The following is a 15,934-nucleotide window of genomic DNA, read 5'->3' as shown; positions in this document are numbered from 1 at the left end:
CTTTGGGAACAGATCCAGTAAGTGCTACACAAATAGACACGAGGTGGAACCTAGTCAAGTAGTGTGCATTTCCCATCGTTACTTTTTCAATAGATGTGTTATACTGTCATTTCAATTTGGAAGTTTATTTTTTTCCATTGATTTTTATACATCCAGAATAGCACAAATAACCAACAGGTTTTTTTTTTTTTTGCACATTCATTTCCCCAGAACAAAAAGTGAACTTCTTAAAAAAAAAATTAGAACCATGCTATTAGCTCTTTACAAAAGTGAATAAAAAGTAGCTCGTTTTTAAGTCTAAAATAAACAAAGTAGAAAGAAGCGGGTTTTTTTTTTTTGTCTACAGTATTTAGCAAACATAAGAAATGTCCTTAGAAACACACACAAAAAATTGAAAAAAATTATTACAGGTATTAACAATATTTTATAATGAAGCTTAAAATCTATTTACATACATAAATACAATTAACTTTGTTGATGCAACTCTTCTGGAAGGAAAAAACAATGCCAAATGATCAGCCTTATCCATACTGATCTGGCTAAAGGGTGGGGGAAACTCCAAACAAAGAAACAGACAAACAAAGACTGTATACTGCGGGTAAACAAAAAGGCATTTTGTTCAGATGTAAAAAATGTTTTCTGATATCATTGTTAAACTGACTTTTCATGTATAAAAGACCCCAAACATGTCATCCCCCAGAAAACAAAAAAACACCAGAACCAAAAATCACCAGGACAGAATGTCCCAAGGAAACAGGTATTTCAAGACAGAAATCCGCAGTCCTAAATTGCAGTACATTTGAGTGAAACCATTCATTTCCTTTCTAATCAGAGCATTTCTGTTTATCTGCACAGAAACCCTAGGCAGCAGAAAGGCTGTCTGTTAAGTCACTGATTGTAATTTGCCCAGGAAGCCTTCTATTGCTGCATTTGGACAGCAAGCAGATCCAAAAGGGTTGGCAATGTCTCCATTCTGCTGGAAGAAACCCATAGGCAGGAGAAAGGCTGACTCACTCTGTTCCTTTATGTAAAGGGAGGAAACGTGTTTGGTGTCGGGATGGGTGTGCGTGCTATCTCCTTACACAAAACTGGAGAATGGAGGAGGGAAGAGGTGGGATTTGGAGGAGGGACGGGGAGAGACAAAGAGGGAGATAATTGCGGGGGGGCAGAGAAAGAGAAAAATAGAAGTATTTTTAGATAGTGAGAAAAACAAAAATAACTGAAATATGTCTATGTTGAAATGATAAATAAGGGCATGAACGAGCAGTAAAGATGGCTATTTAATCTTTCTTCTCCTGGACCAGTGCTCCCAGATACATCCAGTTATTACTTAATTGGCTTAAGGATCTACTTCATAAAAGGACCACCTTAATTTAACCTGAAGGCAATAGAATGGAATTCCTCAGGGGAAAAATGCATTAAGTATGAGACCTATCTCCGAAACAACTAAGGTTTGACTTTTTTTTTTTTTTTCTGGAAAGATTAAATACTATACATGCTGGTAAGGGTCTGTGAAACTCTGAATGGCCAAACCTGTGGGTCCACGACAAAGTGACAAGCTCTCCTCACACATGGCTTTGAGAGTGAAGATTCAATGTGAGAGATTATCTGATTTCCCTTGTAGGGCATTGGGCTGATTTTGAGTTGGAATATCTTCAGGTACCAGAACTAAACTGAAAAGTATACATTTTTTTCCTTCATTTTTTTTAACCAACATTTTGTCAGGTCAGATAAGGCAACGTGCTGAAAAGAACGTTGATCATGAAAAGAAGGCTGATCATGAAAAGGAAGTTGAATTTGGGGCCAATGGGCTAATGGACCTTTTCAGAAATAAAAAGTTTTAAATTTACTGACATTTAAGGGTCATTTTGCTGTAAAAATGTAACATAGAATAAAACATGAAAATGTGTCATGGAGGGAGAATTATGCCTAAAATGAAAATAAATATATTCTGAGTTTCTCCAAGATCTGCTTTAGCTCTTTTCTAGATAAGAACGACCTGACTGACAACACAAACTGCTTTACTCTTACCAAAGTGCTACTGCATCTGTGTATAACAAATAATATATATATATATATAAGAAAACTCAAAAACAAGTTGTTTTAAATAAGACCAGCTGTTTTGCTGCCTGCAGCCAAAGATCTTTCTAATTTGAATCCTTAAATTTATAAAATAAAAATCGAACACTGTTCTGAAGTCCTGCTTTCAAATACTCTTCAGAGTTGACCTGAAATCGTTTTAACTAATTTAAGAGGTACATTAAATAACAACCAGATCATTTTTGAGCACACATATGTCAAAATCAGCAGTTAGTATTTATGAGTTGTACAACAACTGCATTCTGACCAAATCCTCCAATAAAAATAGTGCCATAAAATTTACAGTGACATTGGGTATGTTTGGATTGTAGCCATGGGCAGCAGTGACATGAATCTTTCCTGTCATGCTAATGCACGGGTAAAAGTGCACACACCCTACGGGGTAGGGTCTCAGCCTAGTGAGAACAACACCAAGATGGGTGGTCAGTGAGCAGCATGGGACGGGGTCCTGCACAGGTGGGACGATGCTCTCCCATATGACTCCACTGAGGCACACGGAGGGGATTTGGCTTGTTCAGGCCTGCTTCTGGGCCCACCCTATGAAAACTGAGCTGGAGACCTTCAGCTGTCAAAGGCATCCGGTCTAGTCCCTTCCACTCCCAGCCTTGGGGGACAGCCACAAGTTTCGTTCTGCATCAATGAACACGTACTCTATCAAAGAGGAATATTTTCTTGGAGCTAAAAAAACCTGAACTCTAGATTCAGATGATCTCCTCTCTTGATCTCCAGAATCAAGCAGTTAAGGAACCCCTGAATTCATCCACTCAGTTTCCATGGGGATACCGCTCCTCCACACAGCTTACTTCAGATTCATTCTGTTACAAAGCATGTCTGACATTAACAAGAGGCCATGGAGTGAGAAAACCCCTAGGCAGAAAATAGATCCTCTCCAGAGGTGCAATCATGGCATCTGCGTGAACCCTCTGGAACCAGATTTGACCTTCTCCGTTTGAAGGGAGGGAGTCAGATATGAGACCCTTTGTTGAGCTTGGCAGAAAATTCCATACTTTAGATCTTTGGAGTGACCCTCAGTATCTAAAAAGCCTACTGAAAACATTGCTGCGTTAGCTACCAACTCGTTTGATTAACATTAAAGGGAGTTTAATGTAAACAATATTTAGATAACCAAGTGATCACATTACCCATCCTTTTTTTCCAACTTTCTTCAATGTGATACAATTAACTTTGGCTACTATCAAAAACAAAAACTGTAGTACTTGATATTTTTCTTCTTAATATAAGTACATTTAAATAATAAAAAAAGTATCAACACATTAAGTAAGTGTCTAAACATCAAGATACATAAATATCTAGGGATTCCTTGTGGGAATACAGTAGTTGAAAATGACCCAAAGCTGTAGCCGTTTCTCAAAAAACAACTACAAAAAAAGTCCAAAAAAAAGTTAAATAAAACTTACAGAAAAAGGAATCATATTTCTTTCATTTGTCAAAGCAAGAAAGAAGCAAGCTCAAATTTATGTATATATAAAAATAAAAATCACCCCAAATGCAAATACGCATTTTGCAATTTATAAGGTGCTGCAAAAGAAAATTAAAAATATGAATTTGATGCCAAACAGAATGAGTTGCATCTCCCCACCCCCCCCCAAAAAAAACCCCGAAAAACCCGAATTCCATACTCTTTGGAATAAACAACTTGGTTAAAAAGTGAAGTCAAGGGTATAAAATCTTTCTTTTATTCACAGCATTGCTAAATCAGAAGCATTCACAGTTTCCCTCTGGGAATCTTTCTGTTTGCCTTACAGCGTGTCCACGGGGTGGTGAAGCGGACACCCTCAAGTTGCATCAGGTTAGAAAAATCTGAGATGGGCCAACGGCAATTGCCGGACTTGAGAAGCACAGGTGGCCCCGAGGCCCCGCCCGGAGCGACATCACCATGGCAGTTGGCAGCGGCGCGCTCCCCAGGGCAGGCGGCCGGGCCCTCGCGGGTTTCCCAAGCACACGAGGCCGGAGCCCAAAGGAGGCGCTTCCGGGACGACGCCCGGCCGCACGGAGAGCGCGTGCACAGCCTCAGTAGGGTCGCCACACGGCCTCCTCGAGGCGCGCGGCGGGCGCCATGTTGGTTGGGGAGTTGCTGTGGCTGCCCTCGGCCTCCACCACGTCGTTCTGGTTCGGGAGGCTGGGGTTGAGCAGCGCTGAGCCGGTGGAGGCGTTGGTGCAGGGCGGCAGAATGCGCGGCGGCGAGCGCTCGCCGCCCACCATGGAGAACTGGTAGGAGCCGGCTGACGCGCCGTAGTACAGGTGGTAGGACGGCGAGCTGGCCTGGAACGGGCCGCCCTGCGCCTGCGACGAGCCAGGGTAGGGCGGCGGCAGGTACGTGTGGTAGCGTGTGGCCGAGCTCATGGCCGACATGCCGATGCCGATGCCCGACGTGACGGGTGTCGGGGAGTAGGTGAAGGCGCCGGGGTAGTGCATGCGGGGGTCGGAGATGGAGGGCAGCGCGGAAAACTGGCGCGGGTCGCCGAAGGCTGTTAGGTCGGGCGCGGCTGCAGGGAGGGAGAGAAAAATATCGTGAGACAGGGGTTCAAGGAGGCCACGCCCCTTCCCCCGCCGGCCCGCTCGCGAGAGGATTACCCAGAACGTTGCTGCCCAGACAGCTGATACGATGATGATGGTAATATACGATCTCATGCAACGTAATACGGTATATGATATAATACTTGCGTAATATAACCGTATTTCTGTAACTCTGGGGTTGGCAAACCCACCTGCCAGATCCACCAGCTACCAATTTTTGTAAGCGCACAGGCTTACAATGAGTTTCACTTTTCTAAATGGTTGAAAAAGAAAAAAAAAAATCAAAAGATGATGTCCTGACATGAAAATGATACGGAATTTAAATTTCAGTGTTCATACATGAAGTACTATTGGAAGGAGCCTGACTCATTCTTTTATGTATTATCTATGGCTGCTTTTTTTTTTTTTTTTTTTTTGCGGTACGCGGGCCTCTCACTGTTGTGGCCTCTCCCGTTGTGGAGCACAGGCTCTGGACGTGCAGGCTCAGCGGCCATGGCTCACAGGCCTAGCCACTCCACGGCATGTGGGATCTTCCCGGACCGGGGCACGAACCCGTGTCCTCTGCATCGGCAGGTGGACTCTGAACCACTGCGCCACCAGGGAAGCCCTCTATGGCTGCTTTTAAATCACCGCCGCAGAGTTGAGTGGTCATGGCAGAGACTGGAGGGCCGGACTGTAGGGCTCAGAAAGTCTAAAATATTTAGAATCTGGCCCTTTGCAGAAAAGTTTGCCACCTCTCTATATAATCAACATATTAATATATCAATAGTAATGTACATTTAATCGGTGATATTAATATAACAATATATAACAAAACAATGTAACACTAGAACTACTAATATAATGGATGCATTAATAGATTAATATTAATAGAATATATATACGTAATACGGTATTGTCATAACAATATTAATATGTAATAACATTTTAATACGTTATAATACGTTTAAAACTGCTGTTTCGGTAGGCCCGGAATAGTTAAAAATTGGCCGTTTCCTATGGTTGAAGCTGATGCCCGCCATAGTAGTGACTGGGAGTGGGTGTCCGTGAACCGTCACATCACTCTTTCTCTCCCATATCTACCTTCAGACTAGTTCCACAGTTTTAGAAACAGTACAGCGTCGGTTTCATGTGCTTTTCTCTAAGATGCATCACCGGTTTGTTAAGAGGAGTGGCTGCAGGACCTTGACTTATCTGCTCCGTTTTTGTACATGTTGAAATTCTACCAGAAATGGCAGAGCTTTGTCTATACAACTCATTTGGTTAGGATGATGTGGACTGGCTTTGGCTGTCCTTTGTGGCATCTCTTTGCATTTTCCTTAACCGCAGGCTGCCCTTGGGAACCACTCGTGGGTTTGGGTACTAGGATGGTTTCCTGTGTCCTGTAGATCAGAGTTTCCCAACAGTGGCATTACTGACATTTGGGGCCAGCTTTGTTGGGGTGATGTGGGTCTGGGATGGGTGTTTGGCAGCATCCTTGGCCTCTGCCCAGCAGATGTCAGTAATGAGCCCCACTCCCCCATTGTGACAGCCAACAATGTCTCCCGACCTTTCAAATGCCCTGGGGGTAGGGGTGAGGGGGGCAAAAGTCCCCCGCCCCCGCTGAGAACCACCACTGTGCATGTAGGATGGTGTCCTGGGGTAGTTTCTGTTCCTCAGAATTATGCGTTAAATGACCAGACCGTAGTCTTTACGTCAGCAAACCCAAAAGACAGCAGCAACAAAACAGAGCAGAGGCAAGAACTGAATGTTTTAAAATTTATCAGTTCTCAAATGAACATATGAAATAACTCCAAGCCCAAGATGGCATGTGGCCTGTGTCCTTTTGTGTTCAGGCCCACAGAGAAACCTGACTGAGCCAAAAGCTTGCTCTGAAAGGAAAGCCATCGGGTGGGTTCATCTGCTTTTGGACGGCATGGGCTGTTGATCAGCTTCCTCATATTTCAAGCCTGTTATTCCAGCAGGGAGAGCTAGTGTTCTCGTTCTCGCACGCTCTCTCTCTCTTTCTCTCTCCCCCTCCCCTTCCCTCCCTCCAAGTGAACTCCTGTAAATTTGGGGTGCCTCTGGTGAGGGGATATACTCTTCATCAGAGAGGTAATTATAGAAACAACAGAAGTCCGCAGCAAATCCCTCCACTGATGAGGAAACCAGGAGTCTGACTTTGAAATAAACACTCCTGTTAACCTTTTCAACGCGAGTCAGACGTGTGGGCAGGGAAAAAGTTGCAAACTGACAGTGGTTCTAGGGCAGCCCTTCCACGGACACTCTCTAGCTCGTCCTGAAGCCAGGCCGCACCTCATTCCACAGGGTTTGTCCCTGCCCTCTGGGGCCTTCTGTGAGCAAGCCCTGTGTCACTTGTTTGTGTTCACACAGAGAGCTGTGACATACTTGAGAGTTAACAGGAAGCTTTACTCCATTTTTCCAGTGAGATTTCTATAGTCCAGGGAGCAGCATTAGGCAAATACAGTCCATTTGTTGTCATCTGATGCAATACTCTGGACACAAATAAATGACTCCACCCATTATTCCTCTTGCTTCATTTGCCATGAGACAAAAAGGTGAATCCACTGGAAAATGAATGAAAGGTCACCCTGTTTCATGACCGTGTCTGGACATGCTCTGCCAGTCTGTTCCAACTGCTGTGTGGTAACCTGGTGATGACAGCAAGTTACTGGAATCCCAAGTGAGCCCGTGATTTGTCACGGACATAAGTAATGGAATGATGTTATGGTCTCAGCTGTCAGGAGAAAATAGTTCTTTCACTTGTGGGCAGAATATCTGGAAGATCTTAGATGTTGCCTGTGACTCTTCTTCTGGCCACATAGTACCAGTGTCACACTACAGAAGACCATCCGTTTGGCCAAATTGTCCTTTACACACACATTGTGATAACAAAACAACTTCGGCCCACTAGGTGGGCTCAGAGTCAAGTGACCTATTAAAATATTTGTTTTCATTTCTATGTCCGGTCTGACACCCGCTACCAAGCACGCCCCACCAGTGACGCACGGTTCACCCCCCCGGCCTTAGCTCATTTGTCCTTTTGGCTGGGCTTGTGCCCCCTTATTCGGTAGCAGTGTGGGCAGACGTGGGGACCCCTGATATTCACAGGGAGCTTTTAAACAGTAGGAAATCTGGGGATTAGGCGGCGCAGGTATTTTAGTTGGAAATGTTGCCCCACCGATGGAGCTGAATATTTGCCATGACAGCTCAAGTCTTCATTCTGCAGCTTGTTGTGGATGAAAGCGGCCCTGCTCTGGGCCCCTCCCACTGCCCCCGAAGGATTAAACAGCCTGAGCAGATAATGGCTGCCTTAAAAGGATCTCGCATGACTCAGATTAATGCATGCTGTCTGTCGCCCAGGTTGGCAGCTAAACATTATTTTAAAAAAAAGAAAAGAAAACCTCCAGATGACAACTCTTTTCAGACAAGGTGTGGAGTCTGTCTGCAAAGATAAGAGACAGACACAGAGCACAGGTCTCTCCGGCCAGAGGAAGCCCAGGTGGCGCTAGGGGTGGGGAGAGGGGCAGAGCACAGAGCTGAGCTGGGGGGCGGGATTCAAGGAAAGCAGGCTCTCAAAGCAGCCACTTTTCTTTTAAGTATCCCAGACCCCTCCTGCCCACAGGTAGATGACAACACTTTTCAGGCCTGGGCTCCAGGCTCGATTTCTCAGAGGGAGACCTGCCAAGGTGGAGAGCAGTCTCCCATGCTATGCTCTGCCACCGGTGAAAGCTCCTCTGGCATTCTCCTGGGTCCACCGTCCAAGACAGCGCAGGGTCATGCTTGGGTGCTGAAATGGGATGCGGTTTTTATCTCCTTCATACCCTCATGCCATAAAACGCCCTTCCATTGCTCCTTGGCTAACTGAAGTCCAGGCTATTCAGAAGTGTAACTGTGAGACGGGATTGGGGAGGGCATGTGTTACTCATTCCTATAAAAAAAGAAGTCACCCTTCCATCTGCACTGGTCAGCCAGAACAGCTGGCCCCTAGGGTTCTTGGACTCGAAGGTGCCGATGATCTTGGGTGCTGACCAAGTCAAAAGACTTATGAAATAAATTCCAAGGGACAGACCCACAGCAGGGACATTTCCAAGAAAAACAGTAATTGCTTCAGATGTAGACCACAGCCAGTGGGCAGAGCAGTGCCAACAAGAAGAAGAAACAATGAAAGATGACAAGTGCCTTTGGAAGCAGACCAGTCCTGAGGGGACAGAGCTTTTGCAACAACAACAAGCTGAATGGACTTCATAATTCCTACGCTAGTCCCTTAACTCCTTAGCCCGGCAGGTGCCATGAAATTCTTGGCAACAGTGGCTGAAAATAATGTGGAAACTGGGCAACGAAGTTGGCTTTCTTATTCCACTACCTCGCCCAAGAAGACAGTTCTGAACTGTGGGGCAGTGTGGCCCTCAGGACATTTGGCAACGTCTGGTGATTTTTGGTTGCCATGACTGGGGGTGCTGCTGGCATCTAGAGGCCAGAGACACTGATGAAGGCCCTGCAGTGCACAGGACTGCCCCCCCACAGTGAACAATCATCTGGCCGCAGGTGTCAGCACTGCTGCTGCTGAGAAGCTGAGAGGGATTCTGTGAAGCTCTGAGAAGAAGCTGAAGCATCTGGGGAAATCTCAAATAATCACCATCGTCCACAAAACACAACATTACACCACACGTAAAATGGCAGACGCAATGCCTTTGCCCCTTTGCCTGCCCCTAATCTGCTATAATCTGATTCCAGGAGCTGAAAAGCAAAAACAGCCACCCTTCCACAGAAGTGTGTTCTCAGGCTTCCTACTGCTGAAGTCCTCTGAAGTATTTTCACAGTCTGGTCCAGCTCCAATTTCAAAGCCCCAAACAGGGAGTCGCTTCTTTTTGCTTTCAACAAAGGAATTTTTCTCTGTAACTCTGATTTCCCTGCCCACAAGCAAAGGTGAGTGCCAAGCCCAAAGGTCTCATAGGTTAAATGACTAGGTTTAATGAGCACGTATTAACAACAATCATGCCAGCCATGACACCTGAGCTTTCCAGTCTGTTCCTCAAACCTGATATAAGCGGCTCTTAGTTGAGAGTGTCCCGTTGGGGTAGATGTGTGTCCCACTCCATGTGTGCCCCAGTGCGCTGTTCACGTGGCCTGTGAAAGCTCGCCACCGCAAGATGGATCAGTCCCATCTGAGGCCCAGAAGCTGACTACTTTGGCCTTTTCTGTCACTGACCCTTCAGCTGCCACCCGTGCCTGCCGAATGTGAGCACCCCCAAACGCCCAAGGAATCCACTTTCTCCAAGCCACTTCTCCCTTCACATCTGTACGTAATCTCTGCCTCTGAGTGTCAAGGAAAATCAGCGTGTGGGCGGGGGACTTAGAGATAGACAGCCTTGTCTTTAAACCGTACTGCATCCAATCAAAAATGACTGCCACCCCGTTCGTGCATCCCTTCTGGTCTCCAGAACCTTCCACTGCAACCGGACTTCAAAGAGCGTATTTTCAAGCAGCTTACTTGAGAGTCGACTGGAAAGCTCTGCAGAGAGGGTTGTCATGCCGCTGGCCCGTCCCGGCGAGATGGGTGTTGCTGGGTGGACAGAAGGAGAGGCAATGGGTCCCAGGTATTGGTAGGACTGCTCGTAGGACCATGGTGGGGACGGCTGGATCTGCCTTGTATCTGCAGAGAATCAGGGAGGTCACTTACATGTAGAGTGGGTCAGGATTTAGAAAAATAAAATCTTTTAATAAAAAACCAGCTACCTTTGTTTAAATCTAATACATGTTTGTGGCCTGTTTACCAGTGTTTAATAAGCCTCCTTAAGTCCCAATATTTGCTTTTGTCTGATGATTTCCCCCCAAAACGATACTGAAATATAATTTATGTTTGACTCTTGAAGATTTTCCTCCGCTAACTGTTCCTTCCAAAGGTTTTCTTTAATCACACTACTGATGAGAGAGGCTGATTTATGCTTTCCAGGTAGAAGTGTTAACATTCGGACCGTTGACTGCATGTATTGACTGCCCAGCTTTACGAGTAATCGTGGTTATCATTATCAGGCGATCACCCGTCTCTCTGTACTCAGTAAGTGCAAAAGAATGCAAGGGTTTGGGTCTTCTTTTTGTACCTTCGGCAAAAATATTCTGTGGCTTTTAAATGTTTTCTGTTCAGGTGAACTCTCTCCCAAGGATAACTGAAAAGAAAGTCTGGCTAGGAAACTGGCAACAAGGCCTGATGACTAGTTCACAAACCCGGCAGTGCAGGGCTGCCTCTATCAACCCAGACTAACAGAGATGTCTTCCACTTTTTCTCAAGACCTCAAGTTTGCAACTCTTAAAGGGCAGAATGTTGAGCAAGTATTTTACAGATTGCCATTGAAAAAAGAGGCCTGGTTTGTAGTGAGGTGAATGGACCTAGAGTCTGTCATACAGAGAGAAGTAAGTCAGAAAGAGAAAAACAAATACCGTATGCTAACACATATATGTATGAAATCTAAAAAAAATGGTTCTGAAGAACCTGGGGCAGGACAGGAATAAAGACGCAGACGTAGAGAATGGACTTGAGGACACAGGGAGGGGGAATGGTAAGCTGGGACGAAGTGAGAGAGTGGCATGGACATATATACACTACCAAACGTAAAACAGATAGCTAGTGGGAAGCAGCTGCATAGCACGGGGAGATCGGCTCGGTGCTTTGTGACCACCTAGAGGGGTGGGATAGGGAGGGTGGGAAGGAGACACAAGAGGGAGGAGATATGGGGATATATGTATATGTATATGTATAGCTGATTCATTTTGTTATAAAGCAGGAACTAACACACCATTGTAAAGCAATTATACTCCAATAAAGATGTTAACCAAAAAAAAAAAAAAAAAGAGAGAGAGAGGCCTGGGCGAGAGAAGAGACAAAGATCTGACTTCAGAAGATTTAGGTAAAAAGCATTTTGTAAATTTGACTCCAGCATTCATAGGAGTCTTAGTTTTCAAAAGCATCATACTGTTTGCAGAAGAGGAAAAAAAAACCCAACACCTTCTATTCTTAGGCAAAATGTGTAAGAAAATGTAAAAATCAACCACTGTCTCACCATAAGATAGCTTTACATTTCTGTCTTAGAATTGAATGTTAATTTTCTCTTTGTGTTCCACCTTCTTTGTAGACAAAGGTGACAGCAAACTACACTAACTCCAAAGGGTCTTCATAGCCAGGGGTTCATGATGCTGGGAGTAAATACAGAAAGAGCAGCAAAGTTCCTTAGGAAAACAACAGGTGTCAGTTTTCTGCGTGTCGTGACATAAAGAAATGAGTTATTCCTACTCGTTATACATTGTCCACACCTCCTCCCTCTGGGGCTTTGCACTTCCAGTTAAAGTGTCCCTTGTCTATTATGCCTTTGAAGCTGTCACCGTGGAGAACAGAATCAAGTAAATGGAGAGCCAGGTCTGCCTTCCTACTCTTCTCCCGAGATCTTCTACCCGGCTTCCCTCATACTGATATACTTCTTTCTTTTCTTTAAAATAACTGACATTTTAATTCTGAATTTTGAAGAACCTGGGGAAATATTTTAACTCAGAATCTTTGAAATCTACTATTAAAGAAAGGTCTTCATTTTCTTCTGAATTTTAGAGAATTGACGGGATGGCAAGGAATAAAGAGCCAGTCCATTCCAGACTCAGTGGAAAATAAGTGTTCAACTATAGTCAGAGATCCTGCATAATCTTACAGCTAACAGTGTTTCCAGCAACTGAAAGCAAATAGCAATAGCAGATTGTTTAACATTCCCATACTGCTACAAGTATTTTGCTCCAAGTGAAAATAAAATTATATACTCAGATATTTTCCGTAAGACATGCACATGTCCTGGATACACGTATTTACAAAGTGAATATATATAGTATTCAAATATGTTAATCATTTAAAAAGCAAACAGAAGAGGTTTTATAATTGCCATAAAGCCCTTTGGGTGTGAATTGCGGTACAGTAATTCATGCGTTGTTGTGTAAACAGCCCAGCACCCCTAACCCCATGTCTAAAACTACAGTAAGCATAAAGTATTATGCCATGATTCATGCTCTGTCATGTTTTACTGTAGTGAAAAAGTTGTGCTAGGCTTTTCTAAACTCATAAGTAAACCATGCAAATGTTGCATAATGTTTCACAGCCTTTTAAAAATATGCTTTGGTAAAATGATCTTTATGATTAAAGTCCAGGTTCTATGATTTTTTTTTAACACAGGGTTTCAAATTCAACATCTTCTTTCTTCACACCACAACTCAGCCTTTCAGTGCTAGTTGGGGGACAGCACTAAAAACTCAATGACCCTTGATCATTTTTCATATCTGTGACCACAGTGAACTGTGTTTGGCTTCATTGGCAGAAGTGGGCCAGAAGGTGGTGATGGCGAGCTTCTCATGTCGGAGTTTGACCATGTTTTCTTCTACTACATGGATTATTCATTAAAACGAAAACAAAACAAAACAAAAAACGAAGGGCCAATAATATGGTTTGCTGAGTTTACTATTGAGTTACCATGCTTGCCATGATGGGGCCAACGTGAACACACGAAGGCAAGTGTGGAAGTGACAGTGCTGTGGGCCACACGAGCACTGGACTGAGAGGCAGGAGACATGGCCTCTGGCCTGTATGTGTGATGACCCTGGGTTACTTGCTTACGCTTTCTTATTCTCATTTCTGAAAGGAGATGATCTCTGAGCCCCTTTCAGTGGTGACAGTGCAGGATCCTAATTCAAATAGGTCCCAAACAGTACTTCTCTGCTTAACTCGTATATTAAACAGAGTTAGGGAAGAATCAGGTGGGTGTTTGAGGTGAAGAACGGTGCTTGCAATAGTAAATACATGTATTCTGGGAAGAGGAAGTAGGACAGGGATAAGATGGGGGTTATCAAGAAAAAAGTCATAGGCTGAGGAAGAGAACCACTGTCCGTCATTCTTCAGAGGAGGGCTGCTTGTTCTTGAAGGGAATGCCTCTGATAGGTCAATCCACCAAAAAGAACAAGTTTATTGAAACTTACTATGTGCCAGGCATGTGCTAATTTATGAGTAAGAACAATATGGTCCCTGTCCCATTGGAACTTAGTGAAGATCCCAGGACTGTATGATGCTTGGAAAGGCTTTTTCCTATTGCATTCATCATCATGCTGAGTTACTTCATTCATTCACTCTTAGGCTCATGAAGTTATTTACTTCCTCATTCATTCATCTTGCCAATGGACTTTTTGCTTTATTAGGGCCACTGTTTTGGGAACTCAGTAGTGAGTGGATTATAGTCCTTGCCTTCTGGAGTTGTGGCTAGTGGGGGCTGTATCCACGTGAACAGCTGGATTACCTCCCTAAACGGGACTTGGCAAACAGCCCTTCCCAAGTTAGAGATAAGAACCGTAGTGGTATTTATTACATGCTATGTTATACCTCTGAGAGGAACAGACAAGGGAAAGCACCTAATTTAAGTGATAAACAGATTTCGGTTTGCATTCTCCCTTTACCATAAACTAGCTGTATGACCTTGGGCAAGTCACTGATTTCCTCGGATACATAGTTTTCCTATTTCAGAGGGTAATAGGGATAAGTGAGATAAACTGTATATAAAGTGGGTGTCACCGTTTTTGGCCATATGAAATGCTCAGTGAGTCTGGCTAATTTTTATGATTATATTATTAAAAAGGAAAAGAAATCCGTGCCGAGGGACTTATCTGATATTTATTGGTAAGGCCACACACACCTGCTCCAGGATGAGACTCAGGTAACGCTGTTCTGTTCACTGAAAGAAGGCTGATGACACACAGAGTCTTCAGCACCGGAGAAGAACTGGACTCAGGAGATTAAGTGGTAAATGGGCAAGAAAACTGGAGAGTTGAGGTGAGGACGGAGAAGGTGAGGATCCAATCTCAACCAGCTCATGTTTCCGTTAAAAAAACTACTGGATTAGAAAATTTAAGTTTTAGTCTGTCTGCGTCCTGTTTTTTCCAGGGTACATAATGTTTTGATGTAGCTGCTTTACTGAGGCCGTTTTATGATGGGTTATTTTTAGCTTTTTGATCCATCAAGTAGTGGATAAAACAGCCCCCTTCCTCTGAGATCCTGAGCCCCACTCCTTTCCATTTGAGATGAGGTCAAAGAAGGGGGGGAGTTAGGAATAAGGGGGGTTGAGTCTAGTGGTGAGCTCAGAAGTATCCATAGCATACGTAAGAGTTAAGAGGGTAGAGTGCTTTTACCTCTGATGCAGCAATATCAAAATGTCTTCAGAGTAAAAAATGACTCTATCAGATAATTCAAGTCAAAATGTTCTGCTGGTTCCAAGTTCAGCTCTGAAATGTCAAGAGCTTAGAAGTTATCACTCCCATCTTTACAACATGAAAAAAAACCTAAAACTGATAATCCACGATTTTTCTCAGATCTAGTAGAGAATTGAGGTCATAGGGCAAACTGCCACCCTGAAATCTTGAGAGAGGTGAATACAGAAAATTACGCTGAGGTGTGCTTGCTGGGAACAGAAGCCACTGGAGCCATGAGCTGGTAGGAACATATAAATGGTAATTTTGACAAATTGTTGGAGGCTGAGTATAGACTAGTGTGAGAGTAAGAAACTCGTGAGGGCTGCATTCTTGTCTGTGTGTATGGGGCTGGGGTGGGGACACTTTCATGGGTTTTTCATTTAGGGACTTCTCCAGCTCTTCATGGGATCCTGTATAATAGCAGTGGGTTACAGCTGAAGGAGCTGCAAGACAGACTATTTAAGGAAGGGTTCTTAGGGAAGCCCAAAGACAGAAACAAAAACAAGGACATTAGTGGAATTTAAAGCCTCTGGCACCTTCAGCTACAGCAAACATTAAACACAGCCCAACTCCTAGTTAGATGAACATAAAATCTCACACCAAAGGCCTATTTACTTCAGTTCCTGTTACCTGATACATCATATCCAGCTTCCAAATCAGAAATAAGGCACGACAGAAGGCAAGAAAAAAATCTGAAGAGAGAAAACAAGCGTCAGGACCAGACACAGATGTGACGTAAATTTTGGAGTTATCAGGAAATTTAACTGATCAATATGTTAAGGGTTCTAGCGTGCCACAACTACTGAAGCCTGCATGCCTAGAGTCCATGCTCCACACAAGAGAAGCCACCGCAATGAAAAGCCCGCGCACCGCAACAAAAGAGTAGCCCCTGCTCTCTGCAAGTAGAGAAAGCCTGTGCAAGGCAACGAAGACCGAACTCAGCCGGAAAAAAAAAAAAAAAAATGTTAAGGGCTCTAATGGAAAAAGAAACAGCATGGAAGAACAGATGGGTAATGTAAGCAGGGAGAGA

The 15,934-nt window shown here is 44.1% G+C and overlaps 1 protein-coding gene across 1 annotated transcript in view; it reads right to left on the bottom strand.

The window, feature by feature from the left end:
- Nucleotides 1–3,737: 3,737 nt before the first annotated feature.
- The window catches only part of RUNX1 (RUNX family transcription factor 1), an 88,499-nt gene continuing 76,302 nt past the window's right edge, over nucleotides 3,738–15,934 (bottom strand). The window contains exons 5-6 of the mRNA XM_030880839.3: nucleotides 10,133–10,294; nucleotides 3,738–4,607 (exon numbers count right to left, since the gene is read on the bottom strand). Of these exons, the coding sequence (XP_030736699.2) occupies nucleotides 4,132–4,607; nucleotides 10,133–10,294 (638 nt within the window). The 3' untranslated portion in view covers nucleotides 3,738–4,131. The remainder of the gene's footprint in view (nucleotides 4,608–10,132; nucleotides 10,295–15,934) is intronic.

This window comes from Globicephala melas, chromosome 4 (assembly GCF_963455315.2).
Source record: "Globicephala melas chromosome 4, mGloMel1.2, whole genome shotgun sequence".
Classification (NCBI taxonomy): Eukaryota; Metazoa; Chordata; class Mammalia; order Artiodactyla; family Delphinidae; genus Globicephala; species Globicephala melas.
Note: the sequence above shows the minus strand (reverse complement) of the source record. Positions and strands in the feature narration are given on the sequence as shown.